A 23,655-nucleotide genomic window follows, 5' to 3' on the forward strand; every position below is an offset into this window, starting at 1 on the left:
TTCCCAAACTTATTTGACCATAGAAATTTTTTGTATAGAGCATCTCAAGTACATTTCAAGAAATGCTGAATTACCTGAAATTTTCTTCTTTGTTCTGTCTTCTTCTATCCAGCTTTAAGCTTCTTGAGAGAAGGGACTATGGTCTAACATTTTTATTGCTGTAGGTATACCACAGGTACTAAATATCATAGGTACACTTTTCCACATTCTCTCCTTTCCCTGTACATCTCCCTGATATCTCTCAATGTCAAGTTATTAAATAGGCAGGAAACTACACTTAGTTTAAATGTGATAAATGACATTTCATTGTATTTGGCATGAATCAATTTCTTTTTGCTCTTATAAATGGTACTGTGTGGTTATCTTTGCACTTAAACTTGTATTTTTTTCTCATTTCACATTGTTTCCACATGTAGAATCATTGGATCAAAGTATATGAATGTTTTCAAGCCTTTTGATAGCATAATGCCAATTAATTCCTCAATATTTCTGAAAAGAGTGATTGATTTATTACTGACTTAGGTCTTGCTTGATTAGTAGCTCCAAGGTTTAAAAATTATTTAAGTCATGAACATGGATGATATGTTACTTCATATTCTTTTGATATTAGCCTATCCTCTCATATCTTTTATATGTATTTATCCACATATTCAGCTTATTGTTTATATTATAAGCTCTTATGGGCCAGTATTTTCTCTTAGGCTAAGCTTTTTCCCCCCAGTATTTTATTTTTTTGTTTGTTTGTTTGTTTGTTTGAGAGAAAGTGAGAGAGTGAGAGAATGCATGTGTGTGCATACCCATGAGGGTAGGGGTGGGATGGGGCAGAAGGGGAGGGAAAGGGAGGGAGAGAGAAAGGAGTGGATCCTAGATCTCAAGCAGACTCCCGGCTGAGTACTGAGCCCTACCCGGGGCTCTATCTCACAACCCTGAGATCATCACCAGAGCCAAAACCAAGAGTTGGATGCTCATGCAGGCACTCTTAGGCAAAGCTTTATAAAGAGCATAAAATACAAAGAGTTGAATTAATTAACCACCTCTTACTATAGTTTACCTAGACAATCTAGAGCCAATTCTAGCTCTGACTTATACCCAAATTACATAACCTAAATAAACAGTTAAGAAAACTAATAAGTTCTCCTCTACTGAGTATTCCCTGTTTTATCTTCCATTATCTTATCCTGCCTAGTACAGGGTCAAGTACAAGGTGGGAATTGGACCCTAGTGGGCAAAATTGCTGAATGCCACAGTAGAAAGCCGAAAACTGGCAGTTAAGGAGTGGAGGTAATGACAGATTCTTGTGCCCTTTTGAGTAGAGTAGAAGTCATCATCAGAAGTCATCATTAACACGAAAGTCAATAGATAAGGGAATGTATAAAATAGTGGTACCAGTGCTTTTTATGAATGCTGACATCTCCTGGCTGTACTATTAATTTCTCACAGTAGTTCTGTCACTGTCTACCTCCCATTGTAACTACCTTGTACTTTATTTATTTCTTAAGAGAGAGAGAGAGAGAGAGCAGACATGAGCCAGGGGGCTGGAGGAAGAGCAGAGGGATAGAACGAGGGAGAATCTCAAGCAGGCTCCATGCTCAGCGAGCCCAACATGGGGCTCAATCTCATGACTGAGATCACAACCTGAGCCGAAATCAAGAGTCAGCCGCTTAACTGACTGAGCCACCCAGGCACCCCACCACTACCTTGCACTTTAATACCAATAATTCGTCACTTTGTGATACATTAAACCAACATTTTAAGTTGAGGCTTTTCTTTTCACAGGACTCTAATTATGGGAGACAAGAAAGCTGGGTTGTCTGTTTTCTGGGCTGATGATGGTTTAGACACTGGACCCATCCTTCTTCAGAGGTCATGTGACGTTGAACCCAATGATACAGTGGATGCACTTTATAATCGGTTTCTTTTTCCTGAAGGAATCAAGGCCATGGTTAGTATATTTACACCATCAAGGGGAATTTAGTAAAGCTTTAACATTTTAGAAATGTTTTTCTCTTATTGAGAATTTCCCCATATTAATCTTTACAAAAAGTATAAAGCTGAAAACAAAATTAGACTTTATATTTGCCAGTAGGATAGTATATTTAGGGTGGAGGTCCGAACGTTAAAATGTCTTAGTCTCTGAAGCTTGTTCTTCTGAGAACAGTGATCAGATGGATGAGGTAGCAATGAAACAGCTTCATTTATTTTGCCAAATACCTGAATCGTCAATCCTGTTTGTAATGACTAATTGTAAGGAAGTGTACAGAATCTTAAGAAATTTTGCTATGGAAGTTGGACTTCTGTCAAAAGTATTTGAAATCAGTCTATGTAACAGGATGAAATTTGGCATTGCTTTATTTATTTGTTATTCAGATGTGCTCTGCGTAAAAAGTCCAAAGCATGTACACCACAGAGTAAAAATATATTAGCCTGTAAAATGTTGAAAGATAGATTTCAATGTCAACATTGAAATCTATCTTTCAATATTTTCTGAATTGGATAAGGTAGAAATAGCCACACAGAGATGGATACTAAGATGGTATAAAGCAGCAACCATTGATTTTGGAGGGAGGAGTGCAGAGCTTTGTATCATTTAATGATTACCAGAGTAGAGCTTTGGTGTTAGAAAGATCAAAGTTCTCATTCTACCACGTATCTGTTCAATGATAATAGGCAAGTCACTTAGCCTCTTTAGCCTTGGTTTTCTTATCTGTAAAATGTATATATTACCAGATTTATAAGAGCTCCTGAGAAATTAAGTAGCATTTGTGTAAAACACTCGGCACACAGTAGGTGCTCAAAAATGATCATTACAATCAAAATAGTATTATGTGTGTTCAGCGGCATTTGCTCAAGCCCAGATCATGTACCTGATGATATCATAGCCAGAAGTGGATAAATGAATGAGCTATGAACTGGCCCTGTTCTTGGGTAGCCCTCCACATGCTCTTGGGGAGGCTGGTCAGCAGCCATGTGTGCCGAGAGATCTGAAAACCCAAGTTCACATAGGCCTCCCTGTGAAGGAGAGAGGCTCTCAACTTAAGGCAAACATGAGTCTGGCACAGAAGACAATTCACAACACATCTCAAAGGCAATTAAACTCATGTGTGGATTTTAACTGGTGTGTAATTCCAGGTATCCTCAACTAGAAAGTAAGTTGAAGTTCTTAAATAGAATAATGCATCACTTTCTAGAATCATCATGATGAGCAGAAATCACTCATGAGAGCCCATCTTACAATTCTATTATTAAAATTCCCACTAGATCACGAAGGGGAGGTTGAAATTTGTTTTAACAAGGGAGTCATTCTTAAGAGTACTAGCTCGATATTGGCAGTAGGTAGACTTGGATGCAGATCTTACTACTGACACCCACTAGCTATCTCTGTGATCTTGGACTAGGTGCTTCACTTTTCTAAGAATCAGTTTCCTTGTCCATAAAACTGAGATAATAATATCTACCTGGCAGGACTGGTATGATGTCTGCAAGGATATTTTACATAAAGTAGCTACCACATTGCCTGGGACATAGATGTAACTGAAGAAATGGTAGTTATTGTCACAGTCTGACTCTCTGGACAGATTGATTGATTAAAGTTTTATTTATTTAAGTAACTCTACATCCAATGTGGGGTTCAAACTCATGACCCTGAGATCAAGAGTCACATGCTCTTCCACCTGAGCCAGTCAGGCGCCCCTGGACAGATTTATATATAGTAATTCTGTTTAGCACGAACTTCAGTTAAACCAACGGTGCCGTTACTGACCATTGGGCTGTAACACAGATCATGTTTTCGACTTTAGGTGGAAGCTGTCCAACTCATAGCCGATGGAAAAGCTCCTCGTATTCCCCAGCCAGAAGAAGGGGCAACGTATGAAGGTATCCAGAAAAAGGAAAATGCTGAGGTATTTATATGAACTCAATAACACACCTCAATGTTCTTGGCCCTTTACTTTTAAGTAGTTCCCAGTGTACCATTTCCTGGCCAAAAGGTAGATCTCTAACCATCCTGTTCTATTCTGCACCAATCCTACTTCCATCACTGATGGAGAGAATTGATTACTTTTGATACTCATAGCATTAGGAGTTTCAGCCTGTGCTTTGTACTTCCCTAGATTTCTTGGGATCAGTCTGCCGAAGTTTTACATAACTGGATCCGAGGTCATGATAAAGTTCCTGGAGCTTGGACAGAGATAAACGGACAGGTATGTTCTAGGGACCAATTGTGTGTGTGTGTGTGTGAGAGAGAGAGAGAGAGAGAGACCTTTGTAAGAAGTATTACACATAAATCCACTTTTGCTTGGTAACCTCTGTCCGGTTACTTACCCATTGGGTGTTTTGGTTTCCTTATTGTAAATGGGACTAATAATAGTAGCTCTTTTTTTTAAAAAATTATTTATTTATTTATTCATGAGAGACACACAGAGAGAGGCAGAGACACAGGCAGAGGGAGAAGCAGGTTCCATGCAGGGAGCCCGATGTGGGACTCGATCCCAGGACCCCAGGATAATGCCTTGAGCCAAAGGCAGACACTCAACCACTGAGCCACCCAGGTGTATCTAGTGCCTCTTTTATTGGTTATAGGTCATTGTGAAAATTAAGTGAGTTAACACATGTTAATTCATTTAAGTACTTAGTCTCTGGCATAAGTATTCAATAATAACTCTTAGAGTGCTCAATAATTAATAGCTAATAGTCATAGAATTATATTAACACATCATCTAGCATCACATTCTCTTGGTTACAGTCTGAATTCAGTCCTGTTTCCATGAACTCACCCACAAAACACCCTGTGTTTCCCATCAGTAATCACACTGGCCTAAAATGATCTGATTGCTCCCCACATCTGCCCTCAATGACTCCCCATCATCACCTCTACTCCCCTTCAAAACCCCTAGCTTCAGGCTGTGACGTCTGCGAGAACTTTTTGTCTCATTCATCTTTGTATCAATGTCAATAAATGATAAACGTCTTCTGGATGTGAGGCACTCTCGAATCTCTTCAGTCATCCATTCATAGATTATCACTCGTTTTGTGTCATTTCTACAGATGATTACTACTGTCTCCCACATTGGGCTATTTCAATTTTATCATAAATCATCATTCAACTTGAGCTTGTTTTCAGGGAGTGCTGCTTGCCCACACCCTGTTTGTAGGTATGACTCCCTCCTTACATGGCCTGGGTTTGCTCTTTTTCTTAGATGGTCACGTTCTATGGCTCATCATTACTGAAAAGCTCTGTGCCTCCTGGAGAACCACTGGAAATTAAAGGTGCCAAGAAGCCTGGTCTTGTTACCAAAAATGGACTTGTTCTTTTTGGTAATGATGGAAAAGCAGTGAGTGTTCAATATGGTCACCTATAATGTTTTTGGTTTCCTTCTATAACCCAAGCTGCTAAGGGAATATCTTTCACAAGGTAATCGGCTATACAGTGGGATATGGGAGGCCTCAAGGACCTGCACAGTGTGCTTTGTGGTACAGTAGAAAGTGCTTGGGATATAGTCAGGAAACAGAATGTGAACCCCTCCTCTGTTACTTGCTGGTCTTGGGAGGATGCTTCTCCCCTTGGGATCTTCATTTCCCCATCTGTGAAACACAGAGTAGTCTCATCTGCCTGCCTTCCCACTGCTGGAGTCTGGGAAGATAAATACTGTGGATGTGGCCTTCTTCAGATGCTCCTTGCCTTTGCCTCCCATGCAGGTACCCACTCACACTGCCCTGTGCTCAAGAGCATGGGCTCTTGCCCTTTAGTGGACTCTTTGAAGATAGCAAAGGGGAATTTGCAGCCTAAAGGTGTACTCTGGTAGCTTGCAGGGGGCGGGAGGGGGGGGCGGTCAGTTATTAAATTGTAGGCTTCTGGGTCCAGCTAGTTCTGGGTTATGACCTTAGCTCTGTAACTTACTAGCTATGTGGTGTTGGACAAATTACTTAACCTCATTGAGCTCCATTTCCTTATCAGTAAGATGAGGATGATAATGGGACCTGCTTCCATCAGGATTCATGAGACTAAATGATACACACATACATACTTAGCACTGTGCTTGCTGCGGAGTAAGTGTTCAGATGATGGCCATGAGGGAGGAGGGGAAGTGATAGTTGTAGTAGTGGGTGGAGGAAGAGGAGTTATAGTAGGTTTTAGTCTAAAGATGTTACACCCAAATGTCAATTTTTTCTAGAGCTTGTTTTCAATTTTGAGACGTATCTAGCCCTAGACTTAACTTTCTCCTTTCTGCTGCCATTAGTAAAATACCAGTTCAGATCTTTGACACATAATGGTAAGGGTTTTTAGTTCATATTTTTCTATTTGCCAAACAAGCTGATCTTTGTATTCATATATGACACTCCATCTCCCACCATCTTACTCTTGCATTGTCTGAATCTTCAATTCCTCTGCTCTTTTTGTCACTATTTTATAGCTGATGGTGAGAAATCTGCAGTTTGAAGATGGAAGAATGATTCCTGCTTCTCAGTACTTTTCAGCCGGTGAGACATCAGTGGTAGAACTTACAGCCGAAGAGGTCAAGGTGGCAGGGACCATCAAGGTGAACATGTGATGTCCTTAATGTTACTCTTACCTTAGAAAACTGAAGCATTTTGGTCATGGCACCATCAGTCTTCAGAGTAGGGAGGAAGTACTTTCTCTCCTCTTTTTTGTGTTAGCTGTCATATGAAATCAACTCCAAAATGCATATGCAAATTTATTTCTCACAAAATTATTCAAGGCAGCTCTAGGTCAACATGGGGGTGAGGGGAGAAGCTGGAATGTAAGGATTAGGGGTGCTGTCATTTGGGGCCCCAAGTTCTGCTATCTTCAAGGTCACCCTAGGGGTCATCTACATTCCAGACAGCCAAGGGCTAAAGAGTACAGAGAATTGTGTGAAGGAGGTTTTGCATGGGTCAAGACTAGGAGTCAATTTCACTTCTGCTCCTATTCATTGGCTAGAAGTCAGTCATATGGCTGCATCTGACTTGAAAAGATGCTGAAAAATGTAGTCAAGCCACATATCCAAGATGAAAAAATAGTAGGTTTGGTGAGGAGCTGGCCAGTCTCTACCATTGTGTTGTTCATGGCACATCCTTCATAAAAATTACCCTTGCTGTATAGGTCATCTGGGCTGGAATTTTAAGCAATGTCCCTGTTATTGAAGACTCAACAGACTTCTTTAAATCTGGAGCGAGCTCAATGGATGTTGTCAGGTAAAACGATTACCCTATTGACTCATGCCCCTCCACTAGAGATTTTTTTGACTTTGACTTTGAAAATCAAATCCAATCCTTTGTTCTGGATGTTATCATTTTACCATACCCACTCTACTCTTTTCTTCATCTTTTTTGAATTGTTTCCATGTCAAACATGTATATTTGTTCCTTTCTCTTTGTTGCTAGCCAGGAGTAGTTTTCATATGCCCTTTAAACCTAGAAAACTGATGCTTCTAATTGTTTGTTTCTTTTAAAAATTTGCCCTTACATTTCTTAGCTAATTTTGGAATGGTGAAGCTCTGGATGAGAATGTTAATCAGGAATTACCTACATAGTCTGATTCAGAAGCATACTTGACATTGATTACATTTACCCCAATATCTTTTTTATCCTATCCCTCAAAATTACCCAGTAAAATATAGCTAGAATAAGGATTATTAGTATACTTGCAAGAGGAAGAATCATTGCCCTATAGTCAGAATTTCTCTATAAAGGTTTATGGCAAGTTGAAAGAGCTAGAGTCCTAGAGGCCCTCTTTTATGGCAAAAAAAAAAAAAAAAAAAAAAAAAAAAAAAACAGTCTGTGAGGATCCTAATACCGGAGAGTCTTGCAGAGATATTTTGCTTTGAGGGCTGGCTACACTATGGCCATTCACTAATTAAATAAGTTAAAGAATGCTGCTCCTCATGTCAAAAAAGTGAGTGTTCTTTATGATCATTCTGTTTATTTTCTTATCACTCATTTATTCCACAACATTTATTGAGTACTCACTATATATGCACTACATATCAGGAACACTTTGAACTCTGGGAATACAGTCATGAACAGGACAAAGTTCTTTAATTCATGGAGCTTTTATTCCACTAAATCCAAACAATCATCTCCAGAGCAAATAGCATCATCAAGTCAAGAGTTTTGGTTCCTCAAATAACAAATTTCTTAGCTATGATCTGTGAGTTCCCAGAAACTTCTAATTTACTCAATTAAAGATTTCAGTACTATGCTATTACTTTTTTTACTAGCAAGACGCTCCTGCTAGAATTGCCCATTTTCTGTTTGAGTATCTGAATCACTATAATCACCTGATGCTGTTACCTGGAACTGCCAAAGCACCTCATCTCTTTTGGAGAAGAAATGACCAAACAACTGTGGTGATATTTCTGTCCTGCAGCTAGCACACTGGTGATATTCAAGCAATGGCAAATAACAGCTATAATTTGTAAAATTAACAGCAAAAAATCAAAGGATCAGTAGAGACTTCAGAAGTTATCTTAACCTAACATGATTCTACTTTGTAGTGACACTAACCATGTAATGCAAACAACATGTTTGTTTCATTCTTATACATGATCCAGAGACAATATTATACAATATGACTTTTGTTTCATACTCTTTACAGTTAGGGACTTTCCTTTATTTATTGTTCTTGTAGTACCTTTGAAAGGAAAGGAACTAATTTTATGTGCCCCCTATTATCTTGCTTACAAGTAGGTAAAAAAAATTTTTTTTTTGCCTTGGTTTCTTTTCTTTCTACCTATATACAAAGTTAAAAACAAGAGAATATCCACTGTCCTTCAGGACAGCTTTTTAATTTTGTTCTCCTGGTCTTACCAATTTCTTCAGTTATTATCATGGAAGATCTCCGAGGCTCTGTACAAATGGGTTTGTAGCATGTCTTATCTACAAACAATGTGGAAAATGTGTTAATATGGTTCCCCTAAATCCTTTTAAAAGTGTAAGTAATGGTGAGCTGCTGCTTCTGTCCAGGCTGGTTGAGGAGATCAGACAGAGGTGTGGTGGGCTTCAGCTGCAGAACGAAGATGTCTATATGGCCACCAAGTTCGAAGACTTCATCCAAAAAGTCGTGAGGAAATTGAGAGGAGAAGATCAAGAAGTGGAACTAGTGGTGGATTATGTAAGCTTCTCCACGCTGCCTGAAATCTACATCATGTTGACACAACAGTGAGGATGCCGCATGATAGGCACTACACATATAAGCTATAAGGGAATTCTGTGCCTTCTGTCCATTTTTTTATGGCCTTTTTGAAAAAGCTATTTCTTTTTTTTTTTTCAACTAGCTGCATTCTGTTTTATTTTTTTTAATTTTTTTAAATAAATTTATTTTTATTGGTGTTCAATTTGTCAACATACAGATAACACCCAGTGCTCATCCCATCAAGTGCCCACCTCAGTGCCCGCCACCCAGTCACCCCCACCCTCCGCCCACCTTCCCTTCCACCACCCCTAGTTCATTTCCCAGAGTTAGGAGTCTTTCATGTCTGTTTCCGTCTCTGATATTTACACTTATTTTTTCTCCTTTCCCCTTTATTTACTTTCATTATTTATGGCCTTCTTGAAAAAGCTGTTTCATTAAGATACACCATAAAATTCACTCTTTTGCTTTATTTTTAAAAATGTTTACTTATTATATATTAGAGAGAGAGAGAGAGAGAAAAAAAAAAAGAGAGACAGTGAGCAGGGGAAGGGCAGGAGCAGAGGGAGAGAGAGAATCCCAAGCAGACTCCTTGTGAGTACAAAGCCTGACATGAGGCTCAATCCCAGGACCCTAAGATCACGACCTGAGCTGAAATCAAAAATAGGTGCTTAACCAACTGAGCCACCCAGGCACCCCAAAATTCACTCTTGTAAAATGTATAGTTCAGTGGTTTTATTTTTTTTTATTTGTTTTAGAAACTTCTTTTATTTTTAAGATTTGTTTATTTATTTGAGAGAGAGAGAGTGGGTGGGGGAAATATGAGCAGAGGCAGAGGCAGAGGGAGAAGCAGACTCCCTATAGAGCAGGGAGCCTGACATGGGGCTTGATCCAAGGACCCCAGGATCATGGCCTGAGCCAAAGGCAGACACTTAACTGAGCCATCCAGGTGTCCCAGGCCAGTGGTTTTAAGTATATTTACAGAGTTGTGCAACCATCACTGCTGATTATGGAACATTTTTATCACCCAAAAAGGAACCCTGTATCTACTAACAGTAATGCTCTGCTCTCTTCCCCCTACTTCTGGCCCCCAGAAACCACTAATCTCCTTTTTGTCTCCGCAGATTTGTCTATTGGTATAATAATTATATCATTTTTTGTTATTTATATAGATATTTCATATACATGGAATTACACCATTTGTGGCCTTTTGCATTTGGCTTCTTTCACTGAGCACCATGTGGTCAAGGCTCATCCATGCTGTAATGTGTGTTCAGCTCTTTACTCTTTTTCTGGCCAGATACTATTCCGTGCTATGGATATACCACATTTTGTTTATTCGTTCCTCAGTGAATGGACACTTGGGTTGTTTTCACTCTTTGGCTATTCTAAATAATGGTGCTATGAAAATTCGTGTGTCAGCTTTTGTGTGAACACGTGTTTTCAGTTCTCTGGGATAGATATCTAGAAAGGCAATTGATGAAGTCATATAGTAACTCTGTTTAACTGTTTGAGGAACTGCTAATCTGTTTGCCAAAGTGGTTATGCCATTTTGCAATCCTACTAGCAGTGTAGAAAGATTCTAATTTCTCCATGTCCTCACCAACATTTGCTGTTGTCTGTCTTGCCTATTTTATTCTTTTTAAAAGATTTTATTTACTTATTCATGAGAAACACAGTGAGAGAGACACAGGCGGAGGGAGAAGCAGGCTCCCTGCGGGGAGCCCAATGTGGGACTTGATCCCAGGACCCCAGGGACACACCCTGAACCAAAGGCAGATGCTCAACCACCAAACCACCCAGGTGTCCCTGTCTTGCCTTTTTTTTAGCTAGAGGTGTGAAATGGTATCTCACTGTGGCTTTGATTTACATTTCCCTGGTGACTAACAATGAGCATCTTTTCATGTGCTTATTGGCCATTTGTATATCTTTTTTGGGAAAATGTCCATCCAAATCCTTTGCTTGTTTTTTAATTGGAATATATGTCTTTTTGATGTTGAGCTGTAAGGGGCTTTTGTGTACTTCGGATACTAGACCTTAATCAGATACATGATTTGTATACATTTTCTCCCATTCTGTGGGCTTTATTTTCACTTCTTTGACAGTGTCCTTTGATGCATAAAAGTTTATTATTTGATTCAGTTTAATTTATCTATTCTTTCTCACTGTGCTCTTACAGGCATACCTTGCTTTATTGCTTTTTGCTTTACTGTGCTTCATATATAGTGCATTTTTCACAAATTAAAGTTTGTGGCAATCTTGTGTTGGGTAAGTCAATTGGCACCATCTTTCCAACAGCATTTGCTCATATCATGTCTCTATATCACGTTTTGGTAATTCCCACAATATTTCAAACTTTTTCATTGCTATTATATTTGCTATAGTCTGTGATCAGTGTTAATCTGTGATCAGTGATTATAACCCACTCAAAGCTCAGATGATGGTTACCATTTTTTTATAATCAAGTGTTTATTTTTTAATTGAAGTATAGTTGATAAAGTATTATTAATTACAATATATACATTGATTTTTTAGACATAATGATATTGCATACTTAATAAACTAGTGTATAAGATAGTATAGTGTAAACATGGCTTTTATATGCACTGGAAACCAATAAGTTCATTTGGCTTGCTTTATTGCGATATTCTCTTTATTGAGGTAGTCTGGAACTGAGCCTGCAATGTCTCTGAGGTATGTCTGTATATGTCTTCTCTTGACCTTTTTTGCTCCTCTATTTTTCCTTTACTGCATTTTGTTTGTATTAAATATAGTCTAGTATACCATTTTGATCCCTTATTATTTCTTTCACTATATATTTTTAGTTAGTTGCTTTGTGGTTGCCTTGAGGATTACAATGAACACTTTTGTTTGAACACTCCAGTTCAGTTCAGATTCATGTCAACCTAATAACAATAGTGTAGAAAAACTTTGCGGTAATTTAGTTCTGCTCCCTATCCCCTCATTTGTGATATTGTTGTCATATAAATTACATCTTTATACATTGTAAGCCCACCAACATAGTTTTACAATTATTGTTTCATGCAGTTGTCTTTTAAATCATGAGAAGAGTTAAAAACAAATATACATGTATACTGACTTCTGTATTTACTTTTATCAGTGTGCTTTATTCCTGTAGATTCACGTTCTGTCTAGAGTCCTTTTGTTTCAACCTGAAGGACACCTTTTAGTACTTTTTGAAGGGCAGTGTGCTAGCAAGGAATTCTCTCAGTCTTTGTTCATTTGGGAATGACTGAATTTCTCCTTTGTTTTTGGAGAGTGCTTTTGCTGTATATGGAATTTTTGGCTCACAGTCTTTTTCTCTCTCTCTTTTTTTAAAGATTTTATTATTTATTTATTCATGAGAGACACAGAGAGAGAGGCAGGCAGAGACATAGGCAGAGGGAGAAGCAGGCTCCATGCAGGGAGCCTGATGTGGGACTCGATCCCAGGACCGTGGGATCATACCCTGAGCTGAAGGCAGATGCTCAACCACTGAACCACCCAAGCATCCCCACAGTCTTTTTCTTTCAGCACTTTTAATGTGTCAATCTATTGACTTCTGGCCTCCATGGTTTCTAAGCATCAGTCATCTGTTAATTTTATTGAGGATCCATTTTCTGTGATGGGTTGCTTCTCTCCTGTCCCTTTCAAGATTCCCTCATTATCTTTGGCTTTTGACCATTTTATTATGATGCTTCTAGAATGGATCTCTTTTATCCTACCTAGAGTTTGTTGAGCTTCTTGGTTGTATGGTTTAATGTTCTTCATCAAATTTGGGACATTTTTATTTACTATTTCTTCAAATATTCTTCCTGCTGCTTTCCTCTTCTCTCCTTTTTTCCTTCCTGTTTTCAGACTGGATAATATCTATTGACCTATTGTCTAGTTTGCTAGTTCTCTATTCTGTTTGCTTGAATCTACTATTGAGCCCCTATGGTGAATTTGTGAAGTTTCACTTATTGCACTATTCAGCTCCAGAATTTCTCTTTGGTTCTTTTCTTATAATTCTTATCTCTTTATTGATATTCTCTATTTGGTGAGACATTGTTCTCTTATGTTCCTTTAATATTTTAGACATCATTTCTTTTAGTTATTGGGACATATTTACAAAAGCAATTATTTAAATATTTTTCTAATAAATCCAGTGCTAAGTCTTTTCCAGGATGGTTTCTATTGACCCTTTTTTTTTTTTTTGTCCTGTATATTGGCCACTCTATTCTTTCGTGTTTCTTCATGTATCTTGCAATCTTTTGTTGAAAACCATCTGTTTCATAATGTGGCAACTCTGGGAATAAGACCTCTCCCTTCACGGGGATTATTGTTGTTGCTGGTTGTTGTTGGTTTTTCTCTCTTTAGTGAGTTTCTTGGGCTAATCCTGTAAGGCCTGTATTCTTTGTTGTTTGCCACCACTGAAGTCTCTACTTGGTTTGGTCATCAGCTGATGATCAGACATAGATTTCCTTAAATTTCTTGTACTGATAAGTCTCTCAGAGTCTACTGAAGGACTCAGGTAGTTTGTGCAGAGCAAGCTCTGAGTTAGGTTAAGTAAAGAAAGACACAGAGTATAGAGCTTAGCATCGGGGAACTCTGTGGAGATAAGGCCTCTAGGGAGCTTCTGGGGAGCCATGTGCGCCCCGTTGGTGGCTAATAGACTGCTGGTTGTAAGGATATTGGTTTTCAAGTTACTGCTGCACTGTTAAGAGACAGATAGGAAAGAGTAGGACAATTAATATACCACAGAACTCACTGTTCTTACAGAGATTCCACTGTTTTTCTTGAATTTTTCTTGAATAAATGGATTCTCAAGCTTTTGGTTATTCTCCAGAGTCCTGAGAAGAATGATTTTTGACGATATTTTCTAACATTCTTGTGGCTTTTATGAAGGAGTGGATTTTTAGTGGTGTCTGGTCTATTATGCCAGAAATGCTTCTCATCCATTTGTTTTTAATAAAATTTAGGTAAATTTGGGAAGCAGTTTAGCATCATCTGGTTAAGAACATGAATTTGGGTGTCAGACCCACCTAAAGTTGAACCCACATAGCATTACTTACCAGCCATGCAACCTATGGCAAGTTACTTAACTTCTCTAAGCCTTGGCTTCCTCATTTTTTTTTAAATAAATTTATTTTTTATTGGTGTTCAATTTACCAACATACAGAATAACACCCAGTGTTCATCCCGTCAAGTGCCCCCCTCAGTGGCTTCCTCATATGTTAAATGAGACAATAATGATATATACCTCATAGGATGGTTGGAAGAATCAAATTAGATGGTACATGGAAGACACTTAGCACATTTTCAGAATGATGAGTTTACGGGGACTAGACACGTCAAGTCAGATGAGATTCCTTCATTAAGTCCTACATAAATAGAATGGAAATATTTCTTTTTTAATGATTTTATTTGTTTATTCATAAGAGACACACAGAGAGGCAGAGACACAGGCAGAGGGAGAAGCAAGCTCCCTGCAGGGAGCCCAACGGAGGACTCGAACCTAGGACCCTGGGATCATGCCCTGAGCCAAAGGCAGACACTCAACCACTGAGCCACCCAGGTGTCCCAGAATGGAAATATTTCATAGAAACATTTCTTATCTGTAGGATAAGACTGATGACCTCTTGATATTTTTCTATTCCTTTTTAAAACATGATCAATTTCTCTATATGAAATTATTTTTAAATCATTACATTGACTCTGTATATCTTGCATTGATATGAAATTTTATTCTAATAATGCTTTTTCAATATGTTTTCTCAGTTATTCCATGTAATAACTGTATGAGGCAGGTAACATTATTCTCTTTTTATTATTTTTTTAAGACTTTATTTATTTGAGAGAGAAAGCAGATGGAGGAAGGGGTAGAGGGAGATGGAGAGAGTCTCAAGCAGATACCCTGTTGAGCAGGGTGCCCAACTGGGCCTGATCCTACAACCCTCATATCCTGACCTGAGCTGAAAACAAGAGTCAGTCGCTTAACCTACTGAGCCACCCAGGCACCCCTCCACTTTTTATTGTTGAAAAAACTGAAGTTCATAGTAGTTAATGGACTAATCTAAATTCACTCACTAGGTAACAGTAAAGAATACAATTTAGGCAACACATTTGAAAGAGAAAGAGAAAGTGAAAATGAGGAGGAACTTAAGGAAGGAAAACTTAAAATGGCACCAGTGTAAAAGGCAACCTAATCCACAAAGGCAATTTCAAGGTTTCAAATGAATGCAATGGCTGTGCTCCATAGATGTTGCCACTAGATGGTGCCATTTCCATTATCTGGAGGTCTTTTGAGTTCTCTTTTATTTCTGTAGAAAATCTGAAGTATTGATAAGGCCCAGCCTTAGAGTACTTTGGTTATCAGAGATGCTGGCCTCCTGGCTCAGTGGCCAATCTGAGCATCATGAGGCCCAAATCTTACGTAAGTTTATATCTTCCAGAGACTAGTAACTAGAATCCTATCGACATAACTTCTCCTGTCAACCTCTTTATTGCTAATTGTTATCAAATGGGTAAGCAGAGAAATCCACCGAATCTGTTAATATAATTCTCTATTTTAGGTTTCAAAGGAGGTCAATGAAATGACCGTGAAAATGCCATATCAATGTTTCATAAATGGACAGTTCACAGATGCTAATGATGGAAAGACCTATGATACTATCAACCCAACAGATGGATCTGTGAGTAATTACTTAGTGTGCACAGCGACCACTGGTCATGAATTTTTAATTTATACAGTTGTAAAACCGACAGTCTTAATAAGTTACTTTATTCTATCACTTTGCCTCTGAGCACTTATTATAAATGCACTCCATGTATTTCTTCCAACTATTCAATTCTAGTACTGGCTGCTAACTGTAATAAATTATTTTATTGAGTGAATATTTATGATGAATTTAGATGTATAACTATACCTATACATATCAGAGGCATATCTCCAATAAAACTATATGCAGAAAATAATTTTTAGAGTTTGCAATCTCATGGCAAGAAATTCAGCTTCTGTAAGGTGCTAGAAGAGATAGATATATTCTTCCTAAACGTAGTATGACATGAGAAGTCCAAACTTTCAGTCTAATGATTTCCATGTTAAAATTTTTTTGCTATATTACTGAATGTATTGATTTTCCATCATAAATTCGTTGGGTTTTATAAGTAATACTCTATTTTTCCTATTAATATAATATTAATTTCAAGAGGCATATTTGTATATCTCTATTTAAACAACTCATACCCTATTTTTTCTTCTCTTGAAACAGACAATATGCAAAGTATCCTATGCTTCTTTGGTGGATGTTGATAAAGCAGTAGCAGCAGCAAAAGATGCCTTTGAAAAAGGTGAATGGGGAAGAATGAATGCAAGAGAAAGAGGAAGATTGATGTACAGGTGTGGTTTTTAAAAACACAGAACTACTACCTTGGGATGTTGGCTAACATTGCCAAGATTTTAAACATTTCCCAAAAATATTCTAGTATCCACCTATTATATGTCTTCTGTTATTAACATCATATAAAGTTCCATATATATGAGTTCTTGATTTTTGTAATATTCTTTGTAACAGCAGGAAAAAAAGTTCAATTAAGAACCATTTACAAAGACGTGGGCAAGGATGAGGGATAATGAGGTACCTAGTTAGGGGCAGCAGCAGGAGGAAACTGTTACTACTCCAAGGTCTGGGACAGAGGAAGAGACTACTGGAATCTGACAAGATCTGTAGCCGTAGAAGACCTCACTCCAGGGTTTTTGGTGAAGGGATGCAGCAGCTGCTGAATCACAGCCCATCTGTGAAGATGCTGGAGAATGGAATCCCCAATCACTTTCTCTCTCATTAGTCAAGCCCAGTGACAGAGCAGGAGAGCCAGGTGATCTGGCCTATAAAGGTCATCCTCCCAGGTCATAGAGCAGTGTGGAGGATGGATTTACAACAGCAAATGGGGAATATTCTTTGTTGTTTTCAAAGACAAAGTCAACCGAAGAAAGACAATTATCATAAGAAATAGCACAGAGAACCATAAGGGAAGGAGGGAAAACTGAATGGGGAAAAAAGTCAGAGAGGGAGACAAACCAGGAGAGACTCTTAACTCTGGGAAACAAACTAAGGGTTGCTGGAGAGAAGGGGGGTAGAGGGACAGGATTACTGGCTGACGGGAATTAAGGAGGGCATGTGATGGATGGGCAACTGATGAATTATTGAAAACTACATCTGAAACTAATGATGTACTATATCTTGGCTAATTGAATTTAACTTTAAAACATTTTTTTTAAAAGACAAATTTTAAATCTACTTGACTTGTAGGGAGTCAGAGTGAGGAAGAAAAATAGTAAGGCCTGGAAAGAGTATTATAAATCAGTAACTGCATATGCCGAGACTAATTAAATTCAATCATAAATTCACTTTTCTGCTTTCCCAGAGCCAAACGCTGGCCTGGCCAAAATATCGCTTAGAGCAGGATCTGGAAGAAACATTGAGGAAGAGGGATTTTGAGCCCAATTTTAGATTGGAACTTACTCACAGAACCACTAAAGGATGGAAAGAAAACCAATGGTTGAGGGGAACACAAAAGATGAATTTTGACTATTTCAGAGCCATTAGACCATCCTCAACTCATTTTGCCACAGAATCTAGACACCTAACAGAAATTCATTGTGATATCTGTAATTCACCCCATGTTTTTCTATCTTGTCCTCTTCAGTTAGTGCTGGAAACATTTCTGTACCAACCAGAAATCCTCATATTCTGGATTCTCATGGATTGCACTCTGTAACATCTCCCTGTATATTCATAAATTGGCCACATTGCTACTGTTTTCTGTCATTGATCCCCTCAGTTTGTTTGTTTGTTTAGATTTTATTTATTTGTTCATGAGAGACACAGAGAGAAGCAGAGACACAGGCAGAGGGAGAAGCAGGCTCCATGCAGGGAGCCCGATGCAGGACTCAATCTCAGGACCCCAGGGTCACACCCTGAGCCAAAGACAGACACTCAACCACTGAGCCACCTAGGTGCCCCAATCCCCTAGATTACTGTGGCTCAATCACTCTTCTACTTCTGATATATTTATGAGGCAAATGGTACAGGCTACCCACACTTCTTTTTGTAATTCTTGGAACAAATTATTTGTGAAATGATTTAACATCTTCCCTGCTGGACCACATTCTTTATGAGGGGAGAGACCTCATCCATGTGTGTTCACCTCTGAATTCTCTCAGGCCTTAGGATGGTGCCTTATACATAATAGGAGCTCAATCAATATTTGCTGAATGAATTCCTTTCACTGATCGTACAGACTTGCAGACCTCCTGGAAGAAAACCAGGAAGAACTGGCAACCATTGAAGCCCTTGATTCAGGCGCTGTCTATACCCTGGCTCTGAAGACTCACATCGGAATGTCTGTGCAAACATTCAGATATTTTGCTGGCTGGTGTGACAAAATTCAGGTAAGGTACAAATGTTATTTGTCTCCGTGGAGATCATCCCAGAAGGAAAAGGGCCGGACATTTAGTAGTTCGGAAAGGCACTGTTTTAGAGTTATCTATTAGGTTTTCTTATCTCATCTTTCTAACAATCATCCATGGTAGATAGATAGCTGTTGTCCCTTATTGCACGTAAGGAAACAGACTCTGGAGGACAGTGAATGACTTGTAAATGGTCACATCGTTAGTAAGTAAACTATAGAGCCTAGGATTTGAACTCAAGATTTTCTGAAGTCTAATGATATTTTTTATATTTTACTATAATATCTCTAAAGGCATCTAATCATCTTCTGGACATATAGAGTATCATGAAGAGATTGAAAACTCAAATGCCTGCAGACACCAGACAGCTAACATACATGATCTAAGTAGGCTGGGTATAAGAAAAATAACTTTTCTAAGACACAGATACAATAAATATTTCATTTCTCTTTTTCTATAAGAAAGTAAATAGCACAAGTGTGATGGTGGTAAGTGGCAATTACACTTGACCTCCACATTGGGTATATGCAAGAGGTAAAGGTAAGGCTTATAATAAAGACAAGCATGCATGCGGCTCATAGACTCATGATAATCACTGTGATACCAGCCATCACAGCCATGCTCCCAACAGCAGGAAGGAGGAAGTGGGGAAGGGAGAGAAAGACAAAAGGGCTTTAAACATCAACCCCACCCTCCCTTGTACTTATATCTCCCATTGGCCTTCTCTGTCTGCTAAGAAGACTGGGAAACAATATTTTATTTGAGCGAGTTACTGTCACCACTATTGATATAGTCAGACCTGGGTTCAAGTGTTAGCTTTGTCAGTTACCAGCTAATGTTAAAGTTATTTTATGTCTCTAAGCCTTACTTTTCTCTTCTGTAACATGGTTACAATAATACAAACCCTGCAAGTTATGGAGTGAGGCTTGGCAACAAGTCTGCAACAGATGAGGGCTTGCACATCAATATAAGCTTCATTATTATTCAGTCACAAAGTCATAAAGATGTAAGTATTTAGTAATGGTGGTTCAGGTCCATCCTTTATCTTCAATTATGAGATCTAAAGAGCTCCAAAACCTTAAAATTAATTGGTTTGGGTGGTTCAAACTTATTTATTGCCAAAAACTGGCCTGAACTACTATGAGCCTACTTATAGTTTGTATTTATATCACTTAGAGGGAATATTCATATGTTTCATTAAATAAATATTCCCATAATCATGTCTTTGATTATGAGGAACTGCTCCAGACCCTACTGGGGTCATAGATAATATAAGGTATATGTGTTACATTATGTTTCTATAGTCTAAATAATTCTGAATCCTAAAACACACTTGGCCCCAAGGATTTCAGGTAAGAGACAGACACTTGTAATTAGTAACAGCAATACTTTTGTACGTGGGGAAACAAATGAATAACTTCAATTAAAGACTACTATTGTGAATTAGTTGGGATTAAGTTTGGTTGCATGTAACAGAAATTCAAGTAGGAACTTTGTTTTACCTCATTTTCAAGAAGCACGAAGGCAAGTAGTCAGGGCTAGTATATGACATGCAGTTCTCCTCCCTCTCTACCAGGCCATCCTTAGTACCGTGTGATCTCTGCCCTTGAGGCTGTGTCATGGCCTCATGATAACCACTGCAGTTATTAGCCATTTCAGGGACGTTCTGAGCAGGAAGAAGGCTGAAGAGACCATGGGGGTTTATGGTAAAAGAGCATGTGTCAGAGCTGAGTCATCCTCCTGCAGAGAGCACTACCCTATTAACGCCTTGTGTTTACGTCTTCCATTGACCATCCCTATCTGCTCTGGAAACTGGAAAACAGAATTTTATCTGGGTACATGGCTGTCACTATGATAGGGTTTTTGTTACTAAGAGCAGAGGGAAGAATGGGAAGTGGGCAGGCAATTAACATTCTCTGCCATGCCAAGAAATTAGGAATGGAGGTAACTAAATTGCAGTTATGTTTAGTATATGGGGGCACCTGGGTGGCTCAGTTAATGGGGCATTTGCCTTTGGCTCAGGTCATGATCTCAAGGTCCTGGGTTCAAGTCCTGCCACAGGCTCCCTACTCAGTGGGGAGTCTGCCTCTCCCTCTCCCTGTGCCCCTCCCCTCCCACTCGTGCTCTCTCTCAAATAAATAAATAAAATATATATTTTTTAAGTTGCTGTGTTTAGTATATAAAGATACATTCATAGATAGACAGACATATTATTCTTCTGTGTCTTACTCTCTCCATAAAGAGATAACAATTCCTTTTTTCTTATAAATTGAACACTGACTTTTCATACCAGTTAAGAAAAATTAAGAGAGGCAGACAGAAAATAGATTCCTTGAGATTAGATTTATTCATTTAAATTAGTAAATTAAGTATCAACCTTTTTTACTTTTTAGGGCTCTACCATTCCAATCAACCAAGCCCGTCCAAATCGCAATCTGACCTTCACCAAGAAGGAGCCACTTGGGTAAGACAAGGAGAGCACCTTGGGTGACTTGTGTGAGTTGTGTTGTTTGGGGACAACTAAGGATGTTGTCTTTCTACCCCTGCAGTGTCTGTGCCATTATCATCCCCTGGAATTACCCACTGATGATGCTGGCATGGAAGAGCGCTGCGTGTTTGGCAGCAGGCAATACCTTAGTGCTCAAGCCAGCACAGGTGAGATGCAAAGGGCCAGGGGCAGAATCATCTCCTTCCCTATTCACTGGAAAACAGAAACATACATTTATAAACATTATGTCTTTAAACACAAATGAGCTTGTATATTATGACATCTTTAAAGATATCACAGGCATATTTTCACATTATATCTTCATTTTTGATAGCAGCCTAATGCACCCTGTGGATATCCCACAAATTAAAATTTCCATGACAAGGGAAGCAAGCATAGGGTACTCTAGTGAAATCCACTGACTTTCTACAAGCCAATTCAATTCTTGCAAAATGCCAAATACCCAATAATTAGGGAATTATTTGAGTAATGATGAGACATCAGAAGAAGAAATATTATATAGGCATTCATATTTTAATTATTAAAAATATTGCAAAGATAGGGAGGATGAGGGAAAAGGATGCAAAAGAATGTATATAATTGTGGCAACTGTGTAAGAATATGTACACTTAGACAAGGAAATAGTTAATAAAAAATGATATTTCAAATGATAGAGTTCTCAAAAAAATCTTTTAACGCTACAGTAGCTTTTTGGGAAAAAGCATATGGTGGCCAACTTAATACCTGGCTTGAGCATTGACTGTGTACAATGAGCAGTAGTAGACATTCTGAGGTACACGAGTCACAGAGAAAACTTGGTCTCTATTCTAGAAAAGTTTACATTACCCATCACCTCTCCTAATTTGGCATTGCCTCTTGGTCATATTGACCACAGGCATCTTGCTTTACTTGTTAGAAACACTTTCATTTTTAAAAATAACTATGTTAAAAAATTTCAAAACAGAAATGTTCAGAGAAGTAGATAGTGAAAAATCTTCCTCTTATTCTTAATCCCCCAGCCAGGCAATTTACCTCCCCAGAGGGCAACCAATGTTATTAATCATGATTTATTAATTTCTTAGGTATTCCAGAGATACTCTCTGCATATACAAATATGTATATATTTATTTATAAATAAATTATATTTATATAATTATATTATATATGTATATAGTTTTTAAGTTCATTAAAAAATCACAAAGAGGGGATAAGGGGATATGGGAAATTGCTAATCAACAGGTATAAAGTTTCAATTATGTGACATGAATAAGTTCTAGACATCTGCTGAATATCATTTTGCCTACAGTTAACAATGGTATGTCATATAGTTAAAATCTGTTAAGAAGGTAAATTGTTATGTTAAGACAATACAATACAATAGTTGCATTCTATATATACTTAGCAAAAGAAAAAAATCTTCCTTTTTATTAAACAATTTCCATTGTATAAATAAACAATATCCATAATATTCCCTTGTATAGCTAAACCATATTTTAACAATATCTAATTAATGGATATTTAGATTTTTCTGTCCTTTTGCTATTATAAATAATGTTATAATTAATACTCTAGTAAATATGGCATCATGCACATGTGCAAGTATATTTAAAGGATAAGTTTCTAATAGCAGAGTCACTTAGTTAAAAGATATACATGTATTTGGGGGGCACCTGGGTAGCTCAGTTGGTTGGGCATCTGATTCTTGATTTTGGCTCAGGTTATGATCTTGTGGTCTTGAGAATGAGACAAGCCATGGCTCCACACTGAAAATGGAGTCTGCTTAAGATTCTCTCATTCCCTCTCTCCCATCTCCCCCACATGCTCATGCTCTCTCTTTCTCTCACTAAAAGTAAAAAGGGGGGGAGGTACGCCTGGGTAGTGCAGTCAGTTGGGCATCTAACTCTTGGTTTCAGCTCAGGTCATGATCTCAGGGTCGTGAGGCCCCATGTTGGGCTCTGCCTTCCTTGACAGTCTGCTTGTCCTTCTCCCCTTCCCCCCTCCTCCATCTGCTGTCTCTTGTTCTCAAATAAATAAATAAATCTTTAATAAGTAAATAAGTAAAAGGGAAAAAAAGATACATGTATTTGTGTGATAGATTTAGGCAAATCCTCCCATGGAAATGGCACTGATTCACTAGCATTCTATAGGAGTGCTGTTTCCCCATTAACTAGCAGGAAGCCAGTGAAGAGGAGAGGTAGATAACCTAGCCTTCGGGTGCTCAATCCTGGCTGCATATTAGAATCACCTGGAGTTCTCACTGAAAAACACTGGTATCTCTTGGCAGAGACGCTGATGCAATTGGTCTAGGTCAGAGCCCAGGCACTGGTATTGCTTTAAAGCTTCACATTCATTTCTAAGATACAGCAGCCAGGGTTAAGAATCAGAGTGGTATCCAAGGAGAGTGCTAAGCATTAAAGAACTCCAATGATTATACAGAATGTTAAAAAATTAGGAATATTTATTGAGGGCACGCTAGCTGCCAGGCATCTATCAGTGATGAAGACATACACAGTTTTTTTTTTTAAAGATTTAATTTATTTAATCATAGAAACACAGAGAGAGAGAAAGAGGCTGAGACACAGGCAGAGG

At 38.3% G+C, this 23,655-nt stretch overlaps 1 protein-coding gene across 2 annotated transcripts in view; it reads left to right on the forward strand.

Annotated features, from left to right (window-relative positions):
- The window catches only part of ALDH1L2 (aldehyde dehydrogenase 1 family member L2), a 65,493-nt gene that overhangs the window by 23,513 nt on the left and 18,325 nt on the right, over window positions 1-23,655 (forward strand). For both annotated transcript variants that reach the window (XM_072844261.1, XM_072844260.1), the window contains exons 4-15: window positions 1,777-1,942; window positions 3,798-3,899; window positions 4,110-4,199; window positions 5,196-5,330; window positions 6,411-6,536; window positions 7,100-7,191; window positions 8,962-9,109; window positions 15,682-15,801; window positions 16,381-16,508; window positions 18,410-18,560; window positions 20,972-21,042; window positions 21,128-21,233. In XM_072844261.1, coding sequence (XP_072700362.1) covers window positions 1,777-1,942; window positions 3,798-3,899; window positions 4,110-4,199; window positions 5,196-5,330; window positions 6,411-6,536; window positions 7,100-7,191; window positions 8,962-9,109; window positions 15,682-15,801; window positions 16,381-16,508; window positions 18,410-18,560; window positions 20,972-21,042; window positions 21,128-21,233 — 1,435 coding nt within the window. The remainder of the gene's footprint in view (window positions 1-1,776; window positions 1,943-3,797; window positions 3,900-4,109; window positions 4,200-5,195; window positions 5,331-6,410; window positions 6,537-7,099; window positions 7,192-8,961; window positions 9,110-15,681; window positions 15,802-16,380; window positions 16,509-18,409; window positions 18,561-20,971; window positions 21,043-21,127; window positions 21,234-23,655) is intronic.

Source organism: Canis lupus, chromosome 11, assembly GCF_048164855.1.
Source record: "Canis lupus baileyi chromosome 11, mCanLup2.hap1, whole genome shotgun sequence".
Lineage (NCBI taxonomy): Eukaryota > Metazoa > Chordata > Mammalia > Carnivora > Canidae > Canis > Canis lupus.